Consider the following 18,945-nt stretch of genomic DNA (forward strand, 5'->3'; position numbering starts at 1 on the left):
CCCGAGAGCCTCACTGTGCAATTCACGACTCTCAAAGCTTCGCCGTTCGCCCTCACTCAACAGAACTCTTGGGCCTCGTCTGCAGCAGAACCTAGCTTCACAACGGCACAATGTCTGTCGTGCCTCTGATCACATTCAAGGCGGGGCAGTGCGAAATCGATGTCAGTCCAGCTCTTTGGAACCGTGCCTTGGCTTTCAGTTCCCCATCCATGCCATCCCACGGAGCTGTACAGAGAGCTACCTACCTCCGCCCAGATCTCGAGCTGATAAAACAAACGATAGACGGATAGTGAGCCGCACCAGGTGAAGGCCTTGGCACAGCCGGGCTACATCTATCTCTATGCCGAGGATGGTACGCCAAAGCCCACGCGCCGCACCGTCACCCAGTCATCACCCAGTAGCTATAGTATTGCGCGCTGACAGGCCTCTAGCACTTATCCATTTCTGCTGGCGTCCTCGGACCCAGGCGATCGACGACGAGCCCCCGCTCGACCTAGTCATGGTCCCCGGCGACGGCCACTTTGTGCCCTACACCAACGCCGACCAGCCGACGTCCAAAACCAACGGCCGCATCTTTGTGCTCAGGTTCATCTCGTCATCCACCAGATACCTCTTCTGGCTCCAGTCCAAGTCGCAGAGCACCTCGGGCGACGCGGCCTGGTTTAGCCCACGCGACAAGAAGATCGGGGATGTCGTCGACCGCCTGCTGCAGGGTGAGGAGGTGGATGTGACCCGGGAGCTGGCTGCCATCCGTGGCGGCGACAGTCGACGCGAGGACGACGACGATGATACCATGGAGGACGTCGGTGGCCCGGGCGCGTCCAATGACCGCCAGCACCAGAGCGCAAGCGGTGGCGCCGGCGCGGACGCCACGGGAGGCGACGTCCGGGAAGAGGGCGAGGATGCCCGAGAGGGTGGTGCAGATGGCGCAAGAGCGTAGGTTTCCACTCGAGCATTCATTTTGCTTTCCTCGGCCGTTTCTTGCTTTCACTCTCTGTCACAATTTCCCCCAGGGGTCATTGGTCCTTTCTGCAGGTACTGGGTAGGCTGAGCGAAGACGGCCTTGCCTGGTACATTGTTGGTGTCTCAAATCGATTGGCCACCGCCGCCTCAAATGCCACTGCGCAAGCCCGCACGCGGCATGAATTGCCTGTACCTTAGTGGACAGCGAGATGTTTTTAACAAGGGGTTTTGTTTTTGTCATTGTTGCGTCTCCTCTGCCTGGTACTCAATCGAGACTAGACCGGCTAACGGGTGCACTAGTGCAAGCGGAGACGTCCCCGATGCAGCCACGGCTGTGCAAAACTTCCTCAATTCGCTCAAGGGCGGCTCCGGCATGGGGAATGTGCAGCAGCAGAGCCAGGGCAAGGTGTACCCGCTGCTGACGGACCTCATGGAGCCGTCAACGACAATACCCGTGGTCGACTCCGCTGCCGACCAACACCTAGACAGCCTATTGGACCTACTACCGCCCACGGTCCTTGTTCTCGCCCTGGACGACCAGTACGAGGGCGAGCCCACGCCGGCCGCCGCCGCGTCAGCCAAGGCGGCCATGACCCTCGACCAGAAGAGGAAGCTGCTCAAGCAGGTCCTCCGCAGCCCCCAGTTTCACCAGAGCCTCTCGAGCCTCTCGGTCGCGCTGAGGGACGGAGGCCTGCCCAGCATAGCCGAGGCGCTGGGCATCCGGGTCGAAAACGGCGGCCTCGTACGCGGCGGTAGTGTTCCTCTGGGCGGGGGCGACGCCATCGAGGCTTTCGTCGAGGGCGTCAAAAAAACGGTCAAGGAGGAGAGATAATGATGATGGGAGATCGGGGGCACTCAGTGAGTTCCTACACAAACAGTGTTGCGCGCTTTGCAGGCGCATATTCCTCGTCTACTAGGTGATCTGCCCTAGCAGTCCCTCCTATCATATATCATACATTCGGAAGCAGAGGATATAGACCTCTGGGCACCAAAACCAAGCAAAAAGAAGAACATGCCATGATTTACACCTCCCGTGAGAGGCCAAACTACTCGTCATCCTCGTCGAGATCGTCTCCCCTGTCTTTGGACTTCCTGAACTTCTCCTTGCCGGTGGAATATGAAGCCTCAACTGTACGACCGTCGAAGCTGCGCCCGTGCATGAGCTTGATACAAGTCTCGGCGGCCTGCTGCTGGCGGAACCTGACGCTGACGATGCCCTCGGCCTCCTGGTCGAAGAGCACAATGTTTGTCACGTCGCCGAGCTTCTCGCACTCGTCGCGGATGTCCTCCTTGATGTCGAGCAGGGCCGCGGGGTCGTCGTCGAGCTCCTGGAGTGTAAACATGTGCTTCAGGATGACGGTGCGGTCCGCCTTGCGAGACGTGGGGGCCCGGCCCTCGTCGACGGGCGGCAGCGCCGCGGCGAGGTGCGGGTAAGGGTTGTCGTCGTCCCAGTCGGCAAGCTTCGCGTCCAGCTTCTGGGTCTTCTTGATGATCTTTTGCTTGTCGCCCGCGTTGCGCTGCGGTCTGCTGCCCGCCCCGTCCTTGCCGGCCGTGGCGGCGGCGGCGGCGGCGGCGGCGGCAGGCGCGTCTCCGCCGTCTTGCTTCTCGTCGCGCTGATCGTAGTTCGTCTTCTTGTAGCTCGAGTCGGCCGGCTGCACGCGCATCCTCGGGGCGGGGGGGCCTGAGCTGGTGAAGCGGAAGTCGGTGTCGTCGAGCAGCATGATGGCCATGTCGACCGACTGGGGCTTGAAGAAGACTATGAGGGCGTCGCCCTTGAAGTTGCCGTCGGCGTCCGTGTACATCTTGATGCGCGGGCGGTTCCCGTCGATCTCCTCGGCAATGACGCCGCACTTGCGCGAGAAGAGCTCGGCGATCTCGTCCAGGGTAGCGTCAGGCGGCAGGCCCGTCACGTACACGGCCGTGTTCTGGCGCGGCGCGGGCGGGGCGGCCGAGGCGGCGTGGCGCTTGGGGCCGCCCCTCCTCCCGCCGTTGCTGTTGGAGGCGCCCCCCGCCGTCGTGTCGTCGTGCTTCCTCTTACGGGCACCGCCGGCAGGGGGGCCGGCCGGGCTGTCGTTGGCGTCGGACACGTGCCCGTAGGCGGCCTGGTGCTCCTCGATCAGCGCATCGTCCAGGACGGGGATCCACCGCTTGAGGCCGCCGTCCCACTCGTACTCTGCGCCATCCTCCTGGACCGCGATGTGCTTGTTGTCGAGCTTGGAAAAGGAAATACGGTCGTCCAAGTCGAACTCGGCAGGGTTGGTGGGGAAGGACCAAAACTCGGCGATGTCGGTCATGGCGCGTCGCGGGGCGGAAGAAGGTTCTGGGATGGAGGGAAGGTGGGAGAAGAGAGTTGGATCCGGGACCAGGAAGCACTTTGCCAAACTACAAGGGACGCGCAGCCCAGATTGCTCCCACCCTGGGACGAAAGCGAGGTGCCGACCTTGTGGTGTGGTTGCGATGCACTGTGAATAGACTATTCGAGGTCGCTCACTCTGATAAGCTCAAGGTGTGCTTCTGACGTTGAATGTTCTGAATTGGCTGATTTCTCGGATCAAACCTTCAACTCGACCTTTCGGCAGGCAGCCTCACAGACCTATGGAAGGTACGTACTCCGAGAAACCTTATGTACTGTGCGCGGAGTATCCCAGATTGAATCAATGCGCACCGTCACGTCACCCCGCCCCACCCCTACGAGGAGCCGGGGACCCACCTTTGCTTTTAGCCCAACCTAGTCGACCAACAAAAATCGGCAATTTCAGACAAGGAAAGAAGAAGGAAGAGGAAAAGCGACACAGAAAGTAATTATACGAATGGGGATAAACCATCACAAGGTAAATTTGCCCGCAGGCGACAATCACATCGTCAACAGTCTTAACCTAACGCCTAGCACAAACAGATACCACAATCTGGAGAACGAGAGTAAGATGGAGCTCAGCCGCTTCATGAGCCATGGGATGGATACCCTACGGACTCTCCGCGAGGTTCAGCTCGATCTTCTCGGCTGTTGTGTACCAAATAGCGGCCTCGATAATCTTGCATGTAATTTGAAGATCATTCTGGTCTGACGATATGAGGTCAAGGCAGATGAAGTTAGAACAGCCAGTTGTCCACACAAGGAGCAAAGAAGCCGAACTTACCTCGCGGTGCGTACTTTGTTGCATTAAAACAAAACAGGCGCAGAGGCGTTGTCAGCGGTATTCGATATACTATGTCACTTGAGCAGCCCAACTCACTATCATCATAAAGGTGTCTGGGAGCGGTGACTGGACCCAGCCTTTGAAGCTCAGGGGGTGTCGTTGGCCCCAGCCCCTTTGGAGCACCTCTTTGATGTCGTCCGGATGGAGGTTCATGTGCATAGACTTGTCCGAGCTGTGCAAATGAACAATCTCGCCGTTGCCACAGACATTGACGGGGTGTCTCGCAAACAGCGCAAATCCGTGCTTCTCGATGCTCGACGTTCCAACGCCGAACTTGGCTGGGTACCTGGCGCAGAGGCTCTCTATAGCTGTCTTGAGCAGCTCGCAGAGCTGCCAGCTGCCCCACTGATCCAGTTGCCTCTGCGGCGCCAGGCCGGCGACAGAGGGACGCGGGCCTGCACGGAACGACAGGGGCTGCTCTTGGAGGATGCCCATAGTCGGTATTTTATCAGGGCTGGTCGGTGGCGGGGTAAAGGGGTCCCGGAGGGCAAATATGCGGTACCATGCCAGGCGTACGTAGCCCGCGGGCGTGGGGGGAGTCCCGCCGGGGCCCAGATTTAGGAAATTATTGTAGTCATTCCGGATTAGCAGCAAAATAGGCATGCTAACCAGAATACAAGCAAACATGTGCTGCTCGATTGTATGCATGCCAAAGATAAGCACCATTGTTACCGCCAACAGGGCCGGCGCATCGAGGGTGATGGAAAAAGGGTCCTGCCGGATGACCATGTTGATCGCAAGCCCATGTTCCCTCGACTCATCGCCGAGCGTGGCCGAGTGAGGGGGAGAGGGCAACATGGCCGGTGAATGTTCAGTCATGGCGACTTTGCCTCCGATGAGTACAGATGCTGATGTTTCGGGCGAAGAGAACATGTGGGTGCGGTTGAAGCGTCGTCGTCCTGGAGGCTCGCTCCTTGTAGTACCCAATGGGTTCAATGATTGACTCGAAGTATTCTTGTTTTAGGTTTTCAGCTCGCTCGAGTATCTGGGCGGTAATATCTTGTGGTTGACAAACGACTTCTCGGTCGGATACCAAGGCATAGGTGGGCACTCGAGAGTAAGGACCCAAAGAGAACAACAAAAAAGGAGTGCAATTCTGAGGGACCAAGCCACAGTCAGTCGTTTTTATATGCATTGCACGTTGCATGGCCGGACTAGCAGCGGCGTGGGAAGATGCGACAAATGGCTGCTGTGCTGGCACGCTCCCATGTCCGTCCCACTTGGGCATCAGTGTTGAAGCAGGTAGCCGTGCCATGTTCGGATGAGAGAGCGGTGCTGAGCTCTCCTCAAGCAGTCACGCGCTCCTGCTCTTGGATGGCGACCATGGTGGCCAGCAGCGATTGACGGCGCTCTGCGGCCGGAGCAGGGAGCATCAGAGCTGCCGACGTCGGCAAAGGAGGGGTCACGAGACGTCGGTCGTCTCTGTCTCCAAAGGGTGGTAGCGTTATGATCAGCAGACGGACATGACACCAGCTTGCTGCTTTCAAACCTTGTCCGCCGGACTGACGTCTGCAAGCTCGTCGTGAATGGAGCAATAATTAGGAGGCATTCTTTTTGGCCTGGGCTGGCTGTTTGTGGTTTGCCAATGGCAGGCACGCAGGGGCGAGTTGTCAATGGTTGGCTACTCCACACAGTGTCCTCCACAGGAACAGCTTGTTGGGGGAGCTGCCCAGGCAGGCGCGCCTGGCACATGTATGGTTGGTTGCTCAGTCAACCACACCGACGAGCTCCGCCCACGCCAAAATATCAAAATATGCGCGGCTAAAATTCGAAAGCCAGGTCCCAGACCTCAACCCCGTTTTGGCCGTCAAGCATTCCATTACTACCCCAAGATCAAATTGGCCTGTTCTATCTACCTATGCGCCTGGCACAGACCACGCCGTCGACATATTGTTAGCCAGCAAATCTGACGTCCCTCCGCCTTTTCGCCTGGTCACGAATATCTGCAGGTCAACACACAGGAGCCCATCACCAATATCGAGCGTCCCGTCTGGGCTTGCCGCAGGGATAGCCGTAGCAGCAGATTGCTGCGAGCGCATCGCATGGCAGGCTTTCCCTTCCGCCTTCTGAGGTGGCGGAACCCTCAGAAGGCTACACTTCCGGTTTACGAGCAACTACCATCCCCGTCTCCAACCAAGGAGAAATATCATGCCAACGCACCGTCAGACCGAGACAATGATGACGACGACGACATCAGCAGCGACGAGGACGACTTGAGCGACGATGACCTCGATGGAGACTACTCGGACGCATCAACGCCTAGCGCTTCCAGGTCAAGGCAGTCATCGGGCTCGTACTCGTCGGCAACTCGCATGCTGCCCAGGAGGCCAACATTCCGCGCCATGCCCCGACGGCCCACCCGCTCTCCATTCTACCGCCTTCCTAACAGGATAGTGCGCTACCTTTGTGCCGGCATGATGATTGGTATCCTGCTATTGATATTCAGTCTGGTCCGTGCGAGCCAGCTCGAGAACAGGAGGCTGGCCGAGGGCAAACTGCCGAAGCCCAAGGCCGCCCCGCCCGCCTGGGAGTCCTATCCTTTCCTGACCAGATACTACGGCGGCGTCCGGTCCCTGATCCCCCTGGCCGACAACAGCCCCGAATACCCCCGGCTGGAGGATGAGGCGGTGAACAAGTCATCGCCGGCCGATCCTTCGCTGTCCCCGCCACGCGAGAGCACCAAGGCCGCACCTGCAAATGGAAACTTCCCTGAGAGCAAGGAGTTCGCCACTCAGTACCCGTCATCAGTGTTTTCCAAGCATCAGCAGATTGCCGAATGCTTCCTTGATGCCGAGGGAACCGTCAAGGTGCCTCCCGTCCGGTACTTTGACGGGCGGCCCAGTGGGTTTCCGGATAACATCATGGGGTCCTACGAGCTCCTTGCTCTCCCTGAGGATATCTGTTTCGACCGATACGGCCGCTACGGCCCCTATGGCTTTGGCTATTCTACTCGCAACGGCGGTCTCGGTATCGGCGAGCACGGCGACAGTGAGGGCGCCCAGGCCGTCTGGGCGTCCTCACGGCAGGTCGATTTCCGCTCCGTCAACTGGGCCGACGCCCAGCGCCGCTGTTATGAATCAAATTCTGCCCGCTTCAAGGCTTTCGAGTTAAAGGCGGCGCCTCCCCGCGGATTCTACGTTGGCCAGCGCCCTAACGACACGAAGAGCCGCCGTCGCCGTGGCGGGGCCTCGGCTTCCAAGGAGGACAACACCGCCACTGCCGTCCCGGGCGCACAGGCAAAGCATTCAAACTCGACCAAAACGCCCCCGTCGGAGACACAGCGGCATGGGCGAGAGTCCAGGACGGCTGTTGTCATCCGATGCTGGGATGAGTACTTGTTCAAGGAAGAGGACAAGATGAACCTACGGTCGCTCATAACGGAGCTCTCTCTCGCATCCGGTGGTCGCTATGATGTTCATCTCCTCGTCCAGGTGCGCAACGACGTGGCGCACCCAATCTGGGCCGATGATGAGGCGTATCGGGTCAGGATCGAGGCAACCATTCCAGAGGAGTTCCGCGGCCTGGTGACGCTCTGGACCGAGACGCAGATGCTCTCGCTGTATCACGGTATCCCTGACCTGTTCACGCGAGGCCCTGAGCATCCCGTGCATGGTGCCTACCGCGGCTTGCAGATGGCCATGCAGTACTTTGCCCATACGCACCCCGAGTATGACTTCTTCTGGCAGTGGGAGATGGACATCCGCTACACAGGGCATCACTACGACCTCTTCTCCCGCCTGGAGCAGTGGGCATCGCAGCAGCCGAGGAAGGGCATGTGGGAACGCAATGCGCGTTTCTACATGCCTTCTGTGCACGGGACCTGGGACGACTTCAGGCAGATGGCTCGCGTACAAACCGAGATGGGCACGACTGGAGCGGACAACATATGGAGCGGTCTGGGCGGAAAGGGCCCCGGCGGCAAGGCGGCTGTTCATGGGGAGCCAAGCGTTTGGGGCCCGAGGCGCGCCCAGGACCCCAACGACTGGTTCGAGGAGGAGAACGACCCAGAGCCGCCCACGACGGCCGAGCGGGACAAGTACAAGTGGGGAGTGGGCGAGGAGGCAGACTTGATCACGCTCTCGCCAATCTTCGACCCCGAGGGTACAACTTGGCTGCTGGCCGACGACATCGCTGGCTACAATGAGACGGACGGAAAGGGCAAGCCACCGCGCAGGGCAGCCATCATCTCGGCCGCGCGTATGTCGAGGAGACTGCTTCTCACCATGCACCGCGAGACAGCGCTGAAGAAGCACCACGCCTTTCCCGAGATGTGGCCGGCAACGGTGGCGCTCCATCACGGTTACAAGGCCGTCTATGCTCCCCATCCCCTCTTTGTGGACCGCCGCTGGCCGACGGACCTGATGGCACGCCTGTTCAACGGCGGTCGTAATGGGGCCTCGGGTGGCTCGCGCACCTCGGTCTTTGGCCAGCGCGAGCACAACTTCAAGGGCATGTCGTGGTTCTACAACTCGGGCTTCGGGCCAAACCTGTATAGGCGCTGGCTCGGTCTCCAGGTCAACAACGACGGGGGCCCCTCCTTTGAAACGAGCGAGGACGAGCAAAGGGAAGAGAGCGGCACCGTCGGCCAGATGCGAGGTGGAGAGGGCCGCATGTGCCTCCCCCCAATGCTACTCCATCCTATCAAGGACGTTGATCTTCCAGTTGACCGAAACCTGGACGAGACCTTCGACGGCCATGGTGTGTCCGGCACGGATCCGTCACTTTGAGTGTCGAGCAGGGTTTTTCTTTCTTGTGACTGAATTTCTTGTTCTGGGGATCTGACCGCGTTCACCATGCGTATCCGGCCGGCGAACGAATTTCTTGCGAACTGCATGGCGTTTTATATGGATGGGATTATTGCTATTTGTTATTTGAAGCTGTCTGGGATTTGTTACACGATGATATGTGTCGAGAAGGGGACGGTTCGTTCCATACCAGGGTTGTTGGTTTATAGACGCGTTAATGTTACCCCCGCACTGTTGTCATCTCTGTCAAATCTACCTCACAAACGCTGGAGATGTAGCTGCAATGATTAAAACACACGCTCACAGACAGTGACAGGACCAAAATTCGGGACATTGAATCTGTTAGCTAGGGACTTGACTGGAAAGCGCAGAAGAGTAAAATCATGGGGTGTGATCCGAATATGTAATGACAAGAACGAGTATTCAAATAAACATGGGCAACAACTTCGGAGAGCAACAACCCCTAGCCCTCGGATAACTAGTTCGCATTTTGGGAGTTTAAGTCTGTGCTTCGACTTGCCCAGACCCCTATTGCCCTCTTGCCAGCCGTCCTCGGGTGGTACATCGCAAGCATAGAGACTAAATATCTCCAGCTGGATTCTGTAAATGTCTGTTCTAATGGTACACTTCACGAAAGCAGCACTTCAAGCCCCCAACAAGTCACCCTACACCACTCTCTTGACCTCGAAAAACCTCCGCAGCCACCAGACCTGGAAGACGGACTCGCCAATGACGACACCAATGACAAACAGGTTCCACCATTTGACGCGGCTGTTTGTGCTCTCGGCGGTGTTGCGGTGGGTGCGCTCGCGCAGGATGATGTAGCTCTGCTCATCCTTGACCTGGGCCAGCAGCTCCGAGAGCTGCTTGACGGCGGCGTCGAGCGGGTCGTGGGGGTGGTCCGACTCGGAGACGTAGACGATACCGTGCACGTTGAACGAGACCTCCTTGCTAGTGGCGCCCCAGTGCTCGTTGCCGAAGCAGTACGTGTACTGGCCGTCGTGGTGGGCCGTGAAGGAGAAGTCGCCGTTGGAAGTCGACTTTTCGAACGTCTCGTACTGGCCGGTCGGGTTCGTGACCTGGCGGCGGGTTGGCCCCTCGCGTTAGGGGGTGGGTTCGTGGTGTGCGAGGCAGGAGAGGCAGGCCACCTCGCAGGAGGGGGGCGGCGGGTTATCTTACCCAGAAGTCAATGTCGAGGTTCCCGGCACTGCCGAACTCCCTATCGCCGACCTGGAAGGTGACGGTCATCTTGTCGTCCTTGTGTAGCTGCTCGTGGAAGCACTCACGGCCGTGGGCCGGGAGCGCGATGTTGTGCGCGGCAGTGGCCTGGAGCAGGCCGGCCGCGACCAGCAGGCCGGGGATCGAGAAGAGCCTCATGGTTCCTTTTGCGCTGGCTGTCTCGCGTGCTACTGTGTGGCCGTGCGTTCAGACTTTGTCGTCGATGGGTGTGCTATAGGGGCCGCTGTTCACGCTCGCGGCAATGGCCAACCAACCTCAGGCACAGCTTGAAGTTCCAGGCTGGACAACTTGGCGATATCGAACCGCCCCACTATGGCTCCACAATTGAGGCTCACAACACAACGCTCGCTTTGCCACAAGCTGGCGCTGGCGTGGCTGGATGATTGCTGTCACCCAGAGCGGAGCCTGCGCCATTCCACTGTGGCCGGCCTATCACATGATGAGGGGCGAAGATCAATGGCGGCGGTTCGTTCCCCTCGGATTTCTACAGCCCGCCTAAGAGCCTGTTACCATGTTTAGATTAGTGCGTCAAGCCGCATGTTAACCACATATCGACGCAGTCCCAGCCCAGGATCCTGTGCTCTAGGACTGCCCATCCACGTCGGTGTGCTCGCCGGGTCGACTTTCCTGTTGGCCCGAAGCCTGCTGGTTCGGATCGGATCCATTCCTCGGATGCAGCCAGCCTGACACGCAACGTATCTAGCTAGTCACTCTGCGGCAGCCCCTGCCCGCTGAACATTTGGGCCTGCAATGGCCGAGTTTCAAATCCGGTCACTTGTTCAGCCGCGCCACGGCCTGAAAGAAAAAGACACCGTTCAGCAGCCCCATCAAACCAAGTGGCAAATTTATATCGAATACAGCTTGTCTAGGCCCTGCCGAGGGATCGAACACGTCGCCGCAAGAAAGCAGTTCCAAGGTTCTGGCTCGATCTCGAGGATGACTCGGCCAGGGCGAGTACAAAGGAGTGCAAGGAGTGTCAATCTTACTAGCAGCGGCGAGAGACAGCACTGCTGCCTTGTAGCGCCCACTGCCAGGGCAACAGAACACGGTATGCTGCGGCAGCAGCCCGAGGTGGTGCTAGGAGTCAAGGGGCAGCGCTGGTGGGGTGCAGCACAAACGAGCACCACCGCCTGTGGCCCAGTCAGCGCAGCCGCCTCATTATCTTTGGTCCAGGAGACAGGCATACCCAGGCTCCACCCGGCGCTGCTATCTGCCATGTATCCATATGTAGCATGTATGCACTCCGTAGGGGAGCCGAGTAGGCGGTGCACAGACGCCTTGGGCCGTCAACAGCCAGTCAGCTGGCCTTCTAGAGTCCTAGACTTGGAAGCCTGCGGTCGGGGTTTGCTGAGGTTGCAAGGCCTGCTGGGGTGCGGGGGACTGGAAATGTCGAGGTGGTAATCAGCGAAGAAAAGAAGGGAGGGGGAGAAAAAAGAAAGAAAAAAAGGGACCAGTCCGCTTGCACTTACCCACCAGCAGCACAGTCCACTGACGCCTGTGGGCCGTCACCCCCGACAGGTCGAAGAGACCACATCCACTTTCTACTCTCTGCTCCCATTCCAACCTTCAATTCCCACACACCGACTCAACCTCGCACACGGGTACATCGCCATCCACGAGAACACAACGGCATCGCGTCTGCCCATCCCGCGCCGAAGGTGAGCCATTCCATCCACCCAACGTCGCCCTTTCGACACGCTGGAGCCGTCGCTTGCTTCTTGCTGCTGCTGGTCTGCTGGCCTTGACCCCCTCGGCCTCGCCTCCTGCTGCTGTCTCTGTCGCATGCCCACGCACCACTGCTCCCGCGCACCCCTCCCGCTCCCACCCAGTCAAGCCGCCGCCTAGCCTTGCTCTGCCCGGCCCCTTCTCTGGCCTGCACCCTCTCTGCCGTCGGTAGCTGTCATCTGTCGGCTGCCTGGCCTTCGTCTAGTCCTCCCCGCGATCCCAGCGCGCAATCCGGCTTAGTCTGCCTGGATGACCGTCGCGTCAACAGCACGCATATCTGTCCTTTCACCACCGCATCCTTTATATCACTTCGAGCCTCCCCTCTGCCCCAATATCCATCTGCAATCCGACCCCAGACGCGCCAACAGCATCATACTTTGATCTCGGAAGATCTGCACAGCTCGCTCGGCCCTCGTCAGAGTGTCGTTGAAAACAGACTGCCGCATTGACTATTTCGACACCGTGCTAACCCTGCCCTCCCGCGACAGAAAGACTCAATCCCTTCTTATCGACAAGAAGGCGTCTATCAACTCTCCACAGCACTTGCGCTTACAACATATCGTGTCGCCAAGATGGGTCTCAGCGTCAGCAAGTTGTTTGACCGGCTCTGGGGGAAGAAGGAGATGAGAATTCTCATGGTCGGTCTCGACGCTGCCGGAAAGACCACCATTCTCTACAAGCTGAAGCTCGGCGAGATTGTTACCACGATTCCCACCATCGGTATGGCCCCCTGAGCTCGCTCTTCCCCAGCACATTATAGTTGTCTTGCCCGTGGCTGTGCGGTGTCATATCTCCCCGACTCCTAGCTATGGCTTGCTGGCACATGTCCTGCTTGAATGTTGTGATTTGTCCACACCCGCAAACGCAACACGCGCTATGCAATATCTGAGGCTAACGCGACTCATTCGACCAGGTTTCAACGTGGAGACTGTCGAGTACAAGAACATCCAGTTCACCGTGTGGGATGTTGGTGGCCAGGACAAGATCAGGCCTCTGTGGAGACATTACTTCCAGAACACGCAGGGTATCATCTTCGTCGTCGACTCCAACGATCGTGACCGTATCGTCGAGGCCCGCGAGGAGCTTCAGCGCATGCTCAACGAGGACGAGCTCCGAGAGGCCATCCTCCTGGTCTTTGCGAACAAGCAGGATCTTCCTGTACGTCCTCAACTACCCCATCCGTGCCCTAGTTTATGCTTGGCACGTTTTTTTGCTGACACGAGTTGCCTGCCTCTAGAATGCCATGAACGCGGCCGAGATCACAGACAAGCTGGGCCTCCACAGCTTGAGACAACGTGCCTGGGTAAGCATATATCCCAGCTTCATACGAGCTCTCCTCACCCGCGTGTGCCGGTGGTTCTGTGTTCTAACCGCATCTTATAGTACATCCAATCGACCTGTGCCACGTCTGGAGACGGTCTTTACGAGGGTCTCGAATGGCTTGCGACGACCCTCCGCAAGGCGGGTCATCAGTAAAGAACGAAGAGCTCGGACCCCCTTCTTCCTCTCCCACAGTCGCCTCCTCGAGGCTCGGTTGTAACTCGCCAAGTATCCGTCATACCAATCGAATAGTTCTCCTCACTTCAGCGTCAAGCCCAACCGCACTGTGGCCAGCGGTGGTCTCTCGGGACGCGCGTCCAAGCAAGCAAATGCCATGACTCCCGACTCGACGTTTTTTCTTTACTTTTTTAAAACTCAAGCGCCCTCTCATGCTCGGGAAATTCTTGTCGACGTTTCTTCTTTTTCTCTCAAGAAAGGGGCGTGCTGGATTGGAATCTTTGTACGATTTGAATCACGACGGATTATCTCGCGCTTCCCCGGGTCGGCCCCCCTTTTTCACCTCTGCGGTTCGAAACCGCGCCAGGACATGGGCCACTCGCTCCGCCCCGACTAGTTTGCTCTCTTTCCGCTTGGGGCCCGTCTTGTTTACTGTTGCCTGCGTATCGCGGTGGTGTCTGTCTCATGTCTGAATGTTGTCAATGTGACTTTAATGCGACTATACTTTCCGTTGTTCCCTTGATGGTAACTGAATGTGTCGCCCAACAAACATACAAGTAGCGATGGAACGGAACTTCCCAACCTACGGTAGTTTGACTGCAATTTCTATCAGTCCACACCTCCATGCAGGCTACATGAACGCCAAGGGATCCATTGGGGCTGTGGGGGGTGAGAGGCGCCTAGGTCTGTAGTGTCCAAGTCTTAGATTCCATTTTTCAGTTAATGGTTGTTGACTTTACAGGTCCGTATGAAAGAAGTGGAAATATCGAACAATAAGATGCATACATGCTACAGACCGGAGTTGTGATCATTTTACATGAGTCATCCTCGTATCGTTCAAACGTAAGTTTGCGGCCAACAAGAGAATTCTGATATCAGACATCGCGACGCAAGGCATCAAACCAGGAGCATCACGTTTGCGGTGTCGAGCACGTCACTTTGAGCGAGGTCGCGTCATCTGCTATGTTGACGGTGGCGACGTCGCCCGTCTTGATCTCACCCCGGATGATCCTATCCGCCAGGCGGTTCGCGATCTCGGTGGTGATGAGGCGGTTGAGCGGCCTGGCGCCGAACTTGGGGTCGTACCCCCTTTCGGCGAGCCAGTCCCTGACGTGGCCGGGCACGTCGAGCGTGATGCGGCGGTCGGCGAGGCGGTCCTGCAGCTCCCTCAGCCGTATGTCGACAATGTCCCGGAGCGCGGGGAGGGCCAGGCGCTTGAAGATGATGAAGCTGTCGATGCGGTTGAGGAACTCGGGCGGGTACGCCGACGAGACGACGTCCATGACGGCGCCCCTCACGTCCGGGCTGATGGTGCCGTCGGCGGCCTCGGTGTAGGGGTGGTTGGGGTTGGCGCCCACCAGTATGTCGGCGCCCAGGTTGGAGGTCAGGACGATGATGGTGTTGCGGAAGTCGACCTTGTGGCCCTGCGCGTCGGTCAGGTAGCCCTCGTCCAGGACCTGGAGCAGCAGGGCCGAGATGTCGCGGTGGGCCTTTTCGAACTCGTCGAAGAGCAGGACGGCGTAGGGCTTGCGGCGGACGGCCTCGGTCAGCTGCCCGGCGTCCTCGTAGCCGACGTAACCCGAGGGCGCGCCGATGAGGCGGCTGATGGTGTGCTTCTCCTGGAACTCGCTCATGTCGAAGCGCACGACGGCGTTCTCGGTCGAGAAGAGGAAGCCGGCGAGCTTCTTGCAGAGCTCCGTCTTGCCCACGCCCGTGGGGCCGAGGAAGAAGAAGGACGCGAGCGGCCGGTTCTCGCCGCTGAGACCGGCCCGCTGCAGCCGCACCGCGTTGGCCACGGCCGAGAGGGCCTCGTCCTGGCCCCGGACCGACTCGCGCAGCGTGTCCTCCATGTGCACCAGCTTCTCGATGTGGCCCGACGTGAGCTTGGCGACCGGGATCCCCGTCGCGCGCGACACCACGGTGGCGATGTCGTCGGCCGTCACCGAGTCGTGGATCAGTGCGCCCTCGCCGCCCTTGATCGGGGACTCGCCGTCCTTGGGAAGCGTGGCCTCGAGTCCGGGTATGACGCCGAACCGGAGCTCCGACGCCCGCCCGAAGTTGCCGTCCCGCTGCGCCCGGTCCAGGTCGACCCTAGCCTGCTCCAGCTCCGCCTGCGTCTTCTTGATGGCCTCGAGCTCCGCCCGCTCCTTGTCCCACTTCTCGTTGAGCGTGCGGACCTCGTCCTGCAGCGCCTTCAGGTCCGCCTCGAGCTTCTCCCGTCGCTCGCGGCTGGCCACGTCCTTGTCCTTCCGGAGGCTTTCCAGCTCGATCTGCAGCGTCATTATCCTCTGGTCCAGGCGCATGATGTCTTCTGGCTTGCTCTCCTGCTGCAGCCTCAGCGACGACGCCGCCTCGTCCATCAGGTCGATCGCCTTGTCGGGAAGGAAACGATCCGTGATGTAGCGATTCGAATAAGTGGCAGCCGCCACGAGGGCGCCGTCGGTGATGCGCACGCCGTGGTGGACTTCGTACTTGTCCTTGATTCCGCGCAGGATGCTGATGGTGTCCTCGACCGTGGGCTCGTTGACGAGAATGGGCTGAAACCGCCGCGCTAACGCGACGTCCTTCTCGATCAGGCGGTATTCGTTGAGTGTGGTGGCTCCGCAGCACTGGAGCTCGCCCCGCGACAGCGCAGGCTTCAGGAGGTTTGAGGCGTCGATGGAGCCCTCGGCCTTGCCGAGGCCGAGCAAGGTGTGCAGCTCGTCAATGAACAATATTATCTGGCCTTCGGATTGCTGAACCTCGGCGAGCACCTTCTTCAGGCGCTCCTCAAAGTCGCCCCTGAACTTGGCCCCGGCGATCAGCGAGCCCAAGTCCAGGCTTATCACGCGCTTGTTCTTTATGCTCTCGGGAACATCGCCGCGGACGATGCGCAGGGCAAGGCCCTCGAGAATGGCCGTCTTGCCCGTGCCGGCTTTTCCTATGAGCACGGGGCTGTTTTTGGTCCTACGGCTCAAGACCTGGATGGTTCTCTGGATCTCGGGGTCTCTGCCGATGACGGGGTCGAGCTTCCCTTCCCTTGCCTTCGCCGTAAGATCGACGCCATACTGCTCCAGAGCTGGCTTCTCTTCCTCCGCTCCGAGGTTCATACGGTGGGTGCCGCCCGGGGGGTGAGGGCGTCCGCTGGCATAGCATCGCACGGGGGCTACTGGCAACAGGCTTGGTAACACCCGGGACCCGCCAACGGAGGCAGCTATCCCAGGAGGCGAGAGTCGCGCGCCGCACCCGGCAGCTGCAAACCTCGGCTGCCCATGGCGTAGTAGAGTCCCGGCTGGCGTTCGTGCTGCGAAGCGCGGTGCCAACATGTGGAGGCGGCTCGACGTTCCAGCACTGGCTATCATTGTGCCTTGTTTGCGCACAGATTTCGTCTAGCGCATGGCAAACAAATAGTCACTGCCTGGGTAGGTGGTGGGTATTGTTATAGATAGGCGCGGATATAAATCGGCAGGTCTATCTATACCCGAAGAGATGATGCGTGAGCTTATTCTCAAATCTCGTGGCTGCGTCAAGGGGGTGTTTCCAGAACTGCAATGTCAAGGAACTGAAGAGGAAAGAGCAGCCACCAGACAGTTAAATAGATCCTGATATGGTGGCGAGTATATCAATTATGGCGTGCTGCCGTCGGCTGTCGAGAACCAAACTGAAGCATTTCGACTGTTCGAGCAGCTTCGAGACTGAATCAGAGCTCCACCTGCCTCTGGGTGGACAATCTGGTGACAAAATCACTACATAATGACCGAAAAAGGGATGAAAGTGAAAACCAAATGTTTAAACGCAGGGGGAGAAAGGGGTAAACCTGCCACAGAAACATGCGGAAAAGATGAAGCGGTAGGTGGGATCTTCATTCGATTCAGTTCATTATATTTTTCCGGTCTTTTGTCACTGTATAGCACATTCACACTCTCTGTGTCTCCTTTTTTTTTCCCTTGCTGGGACCTCGCTCACCTTGGGCCTCAACGCGGGCCTAGACCCACTTCTGTCCTCTTATCTTATCTGAATTTGCCTGCCAGACCGCGGGCATGGAGGGGCAATTTGGAAATTTAGCCAGGACCCCTCATCCTGGGACGGCGACAAGAGGAAGAAGAAAAAAACGGGTTTCACCACCTGGGAGAGAGTCCAGCGCGCCGGCCAACCCCCCAACCCCACCTACAACCGACCTGACCCGACTCCATCTCTCCTACTTTTTTTCTTCCTTACCTCCCACTTTCCGCCTCACAACCTCCCTCTCACAGAAACCAAGTGGCCTCTACCTTCTTCCTCTAACCAATCACCATGGGTTTCGTTGACATCCTCACCGGTGCTGGCCTTGCCAGTAAGTACACATGTTTTGCTTATCCTGCGGCCTCCTAGACGCGAGGATATCTGTTTTGCGCCTCGCTTTGTTTTGCTTGTCATGATGTCTTTCGGTTGCTAACGGATACACCAGCGCTCGACAGCTGGCTGAACACCCGCTCCTACATTGTCGGGTACGTTTTGCCCCCTTCTCCTGCGCGGCGTCCCTCTCAGGCTGTGCTGTGATCTCCTCCCGCACCAAAATTCGCACCCTCTGCCGCCATCTTCCCCATACACATGACGAGAAACATTGGTCCGTGTTTCCGAGCAGCTTAAGACCCTGCGCATGACGACCAAGCAAGCACTATGTGCACCTCTGATTCTCTCTTCTGGTTGCCCACCATACACGCACGCTGTCAAGCCTAAATTTGGAATCGGCTCCGAGTGTTCGAGCATCCTCATGCGCGCATATCCTAACAGAGCTTGCACAGAACCGCTGCCACCCAGGCTGATGTCGTCACCTTCAAGGCCCTGAGCTCGGCCCCCGACGCCGAGAAGTACCCCAACGCTGCTCGCTGGTACAAGCACATCGCCTCGTTCGAGGACGAGTTCTCAACGCTCCCTGGCGACTCGGCCAAGCCCTACACTGAGTACGGTCCGGAGGAGGTCGCTGCTACCCTGAACCCTGCCAAGGCCCCGGCCGCCGCCGAGGAGGATGACGATGTCGATCTGTTTGGCAGCGACGACGAGGAGGAGGATGCCGAGGCCGCGCGTATCCGTGAGGAGCGCCTGGCCGAGTACAGGAAGAAGAAGGAGAGCAAGCCCAAGACGATCGCCAAGTCCATCGTGACTATGGACGTCAAGCCCTGGGGTATGTGGTCATATGAAAAGTCATGGCGCGACGGTCATGACGCACGGCGCGAGAGCTTATGCTGACGAATTGGACCTGGCCAGACGACGAGACCGATATGGTGGCCCTGGAGGCGGCTGTTCGTGCTATCACGCAGGACGGCCTGGTATGGGGTGGCTCCAAGCTCGTCCCCGTCGGCTACGGTGTCAACAAGCTGCAGATCACCCTGGTCGTCGAGGACGACAAGGTTGGTATCCAGGAGCTTCAGGACGAGATTGCCGAGATCGAGGACTATGTCCAGTCCACCGACGTTGTACGTTTACCCTGCCACTGCTTCATGACTATCACTACCTGGAGGGACCGTCGCTAACACAATTTCTTCTTCCAATTATAGGCTGCCATGCAGAAGCTGTAAGCAGTTGACCGCGGGAGTGTGGGTTTGATGGTCCGAGGGAAG

General features: G+C 58.6%; 8 protein-coding genes across 8 annotated transcripts; 4 read left to right on the plus strand and 4 right to left on the minus strand.

The window, feature by feature from the left end:
- Positions 1-110: 110 nt before the first annotated feature.
- GGTG_10282 (hypothetical protein) lies at positions 111-1,795 on the plus strand (the record flags this gene model as incomplete). The annotated part of the gene is made up of 4 exons (XM_009228154.1): positions 111-161; positions 283-352; positions 432-936; positions 1,264-1,795. 4 exons carry the CDS (start codon positions 111-113, stop codon positions 1,793-1,795), a joined length of 1,158 nt encoding a protein of 385 aa, XP_009226418.1.
- GGTG_10283 (splicing factor U2AF-associated protein 2) lies at positions 1,780-3,571 on the minus strand. The gene has a single exon (XM_009228155.1). The coding sequence runs from the start codon at positions 3,255-3,257 to the stop codon at positions 2,010-2,012; it is 1,248 nt and encodes a 415-aa protein (XP_009226419.1). The 5' UTR covers positions 3,258-3,571; the 3' UTR covers positions 1,780-2,009.
- Positions 3,504-5,889, minus strand: GGTG_10284 (hypothetical protein). Its single transcript, XM_009228156.1, has 3 exons — positions 4,197-5,889; positions 4,101-4,113; positions 3,504-4,024 (listed from the first exon to the last, which is right to left on the minus strand). The coding sequence occupies exons 1-3, from the start codon at positions 5,031-5,033 to the stop codon at positions 3,927-3,929; spliced, it is 948 nt and encodes a 315-aa protein (XP_009226420.1). The 5' UTR covers positions 5,034-5,889; the 3' UTR covers positions 3,504-3,926.
- A 19-nt stretch (positions 5,890-5,908) lies between these two features.
- On the plus strand, positions 5,909-9,281 carry GGTG_10285 (hypothetical protein). The gene has a single exon (XM_009228157.1). It carries the CDS (start codon positions 6,203-6,205, stop codon positions 8,885-8,887), a length of 2,685 nt encoding a protein of 894 aa, XP_009226421.1. The 5' UTR covers positions 5,909-6,202; the 3' UTR covers positions 8,888-9,281.
- On the minus strand, positions 8,967-10,465 carry GGTG_10286 (endosomal protein P24B). The gene is made up of 2 exons (XM_009228158.1): positions 10,085-10,465; positions 8,967-9,984 (listed from the first exon to the last, which is right to left on the minus strand). The coding sequence occupies exons 1-2, from the start codon at positions 10,280-10,282 to the stop codon at positions 9,571-9,573; spliced, it is 612 nt and encodes a 203-aa protein (XP_009226422.1). The 5' UTR covers positions 10,283-10,465; the 3' UTR covers positions 8,967-9,570.
- Positions 10,466-12,441: 1,976 nt separating this feature from the next.
- Positions 12,442-13,345, plus strand: GGTG_10287 (ADP-ribosylation factor; the record flags this gene model as incomplete). The annotated part of the gene is made up of 4 exons (XM_009228159.1): positions 12,442-12,589; positions 12,783-13,027; positions 13,107-13,172; positions 13,253-13,345. 4 exons carry the CDS (start codon positions 12,442-12,444, stop codon positions 13,343-13,345), a joined length of 552 nt encoding a protein of 183 aa, XP_009226423.1.
- A 645-nt stretch (positions 13,346-13,990) lies between these two features.
- GGTG_10288 (hypothetical protein) lies at positions 13,991-16,877 on the minus strand. Its single transcript, XM_009228160.1, has one exon. It carries the CDS (start codon positions 16,705-16,707, stop codon positions 14,278-14,280), a length of 2,430 nt encoding a protein of 809 aa, XP_009226424.1. The 5' UTR covers positions 16,708-16,877; the 3' UTR covers positions 13,991-14,277.
- Positions 16,878-17,638: 761 nt separating this feature from the next.
- On the plus strand, positions 17,639-18,903 carry GGTG_10289 (elongation factor 1-beta; the record flags this gene model as incomplete). The annotated part of the gene is made up of 5 exons (XM_009228161.1): positions 17,639-17,678; positions 17,793-17,832; positions 18,130-18,509; positions 18,593-18,801; positions 18,883-18,903. The coding sequence occupies 5 exons, from the start codon at positions 17,639-17,641 to the stop codon at positions 18,901-18,903; spliced, it is 690 nt and encodes a 229-aa protein (XP_009226425.1).
- Between the last annotated feature and the right edge of the window lie 42 nt (positions 18,904-18,945).

Source organism: Gaeumannomyces tritici (genome assembly GCF_000145635.1).
Source record: "Gaeumannomyces tritici R3-111a-1 unplaced genomic scaffold supercont2.5, whole genome shotgun sequence".
Lineage (NCBI taxonomy): Eukaryota > Fungi > Ascomycota > Sordariomycetes > Magnaporthales > Magnaporthaceae > Gaeumannomyces > Gaeumannomyces tritici.

What these genes read in the sequence shown, in the direction of transcription:
- GGTG_10288 (XM_009228160.1), bottom strand. Translation starts at nt 16,707, where the DNA reads ATGATAGCCAGTGCTGGAACGTCGAGCCGCCTCCACATGTTGGCACCG.
- GGTG_10285 (XM_009228157.1), top strand. Translation starts at nt 6,203, where the DNA reads ATGGCAGGCTTTCCCTTCCGCCTTCTGAGGTGGCGGAACCCTCAGAAG.
- GGTG_10286 (XM_009228158.1), bottom strand. Translation starts at nt 10,282, where the DNA reads ATGAGGCTCTTCTCGATCCCCGGCCTGCTGGTCGCGGCCGGCCTGCTC. An exon ending in ACCTCGACATTGACTTCTGG is followed by an intron (nt 9,985 to 10,084) that starts GTAAGATAACCC and finishes ACCCGCCGCCAG; the next exon opens with GTCACGAACCCGACCGGCCA.
- GGTG_10283 (XM_009228155.1), bottom strand. Translation starts at nt 3,257, where the DNA reads ATGACCGACATCGCCGAGTTTTGGTCCTTCCCCACCAACCCTGCCGAG.
- GGTG_10284 (XM_009228156.1), bottom strand. Translation starts at nt 5,033, where the DNA reads ATGTTCTCTTCGCCCGAAACATCAGCATCTGTACTCATCGGAGGCAAA.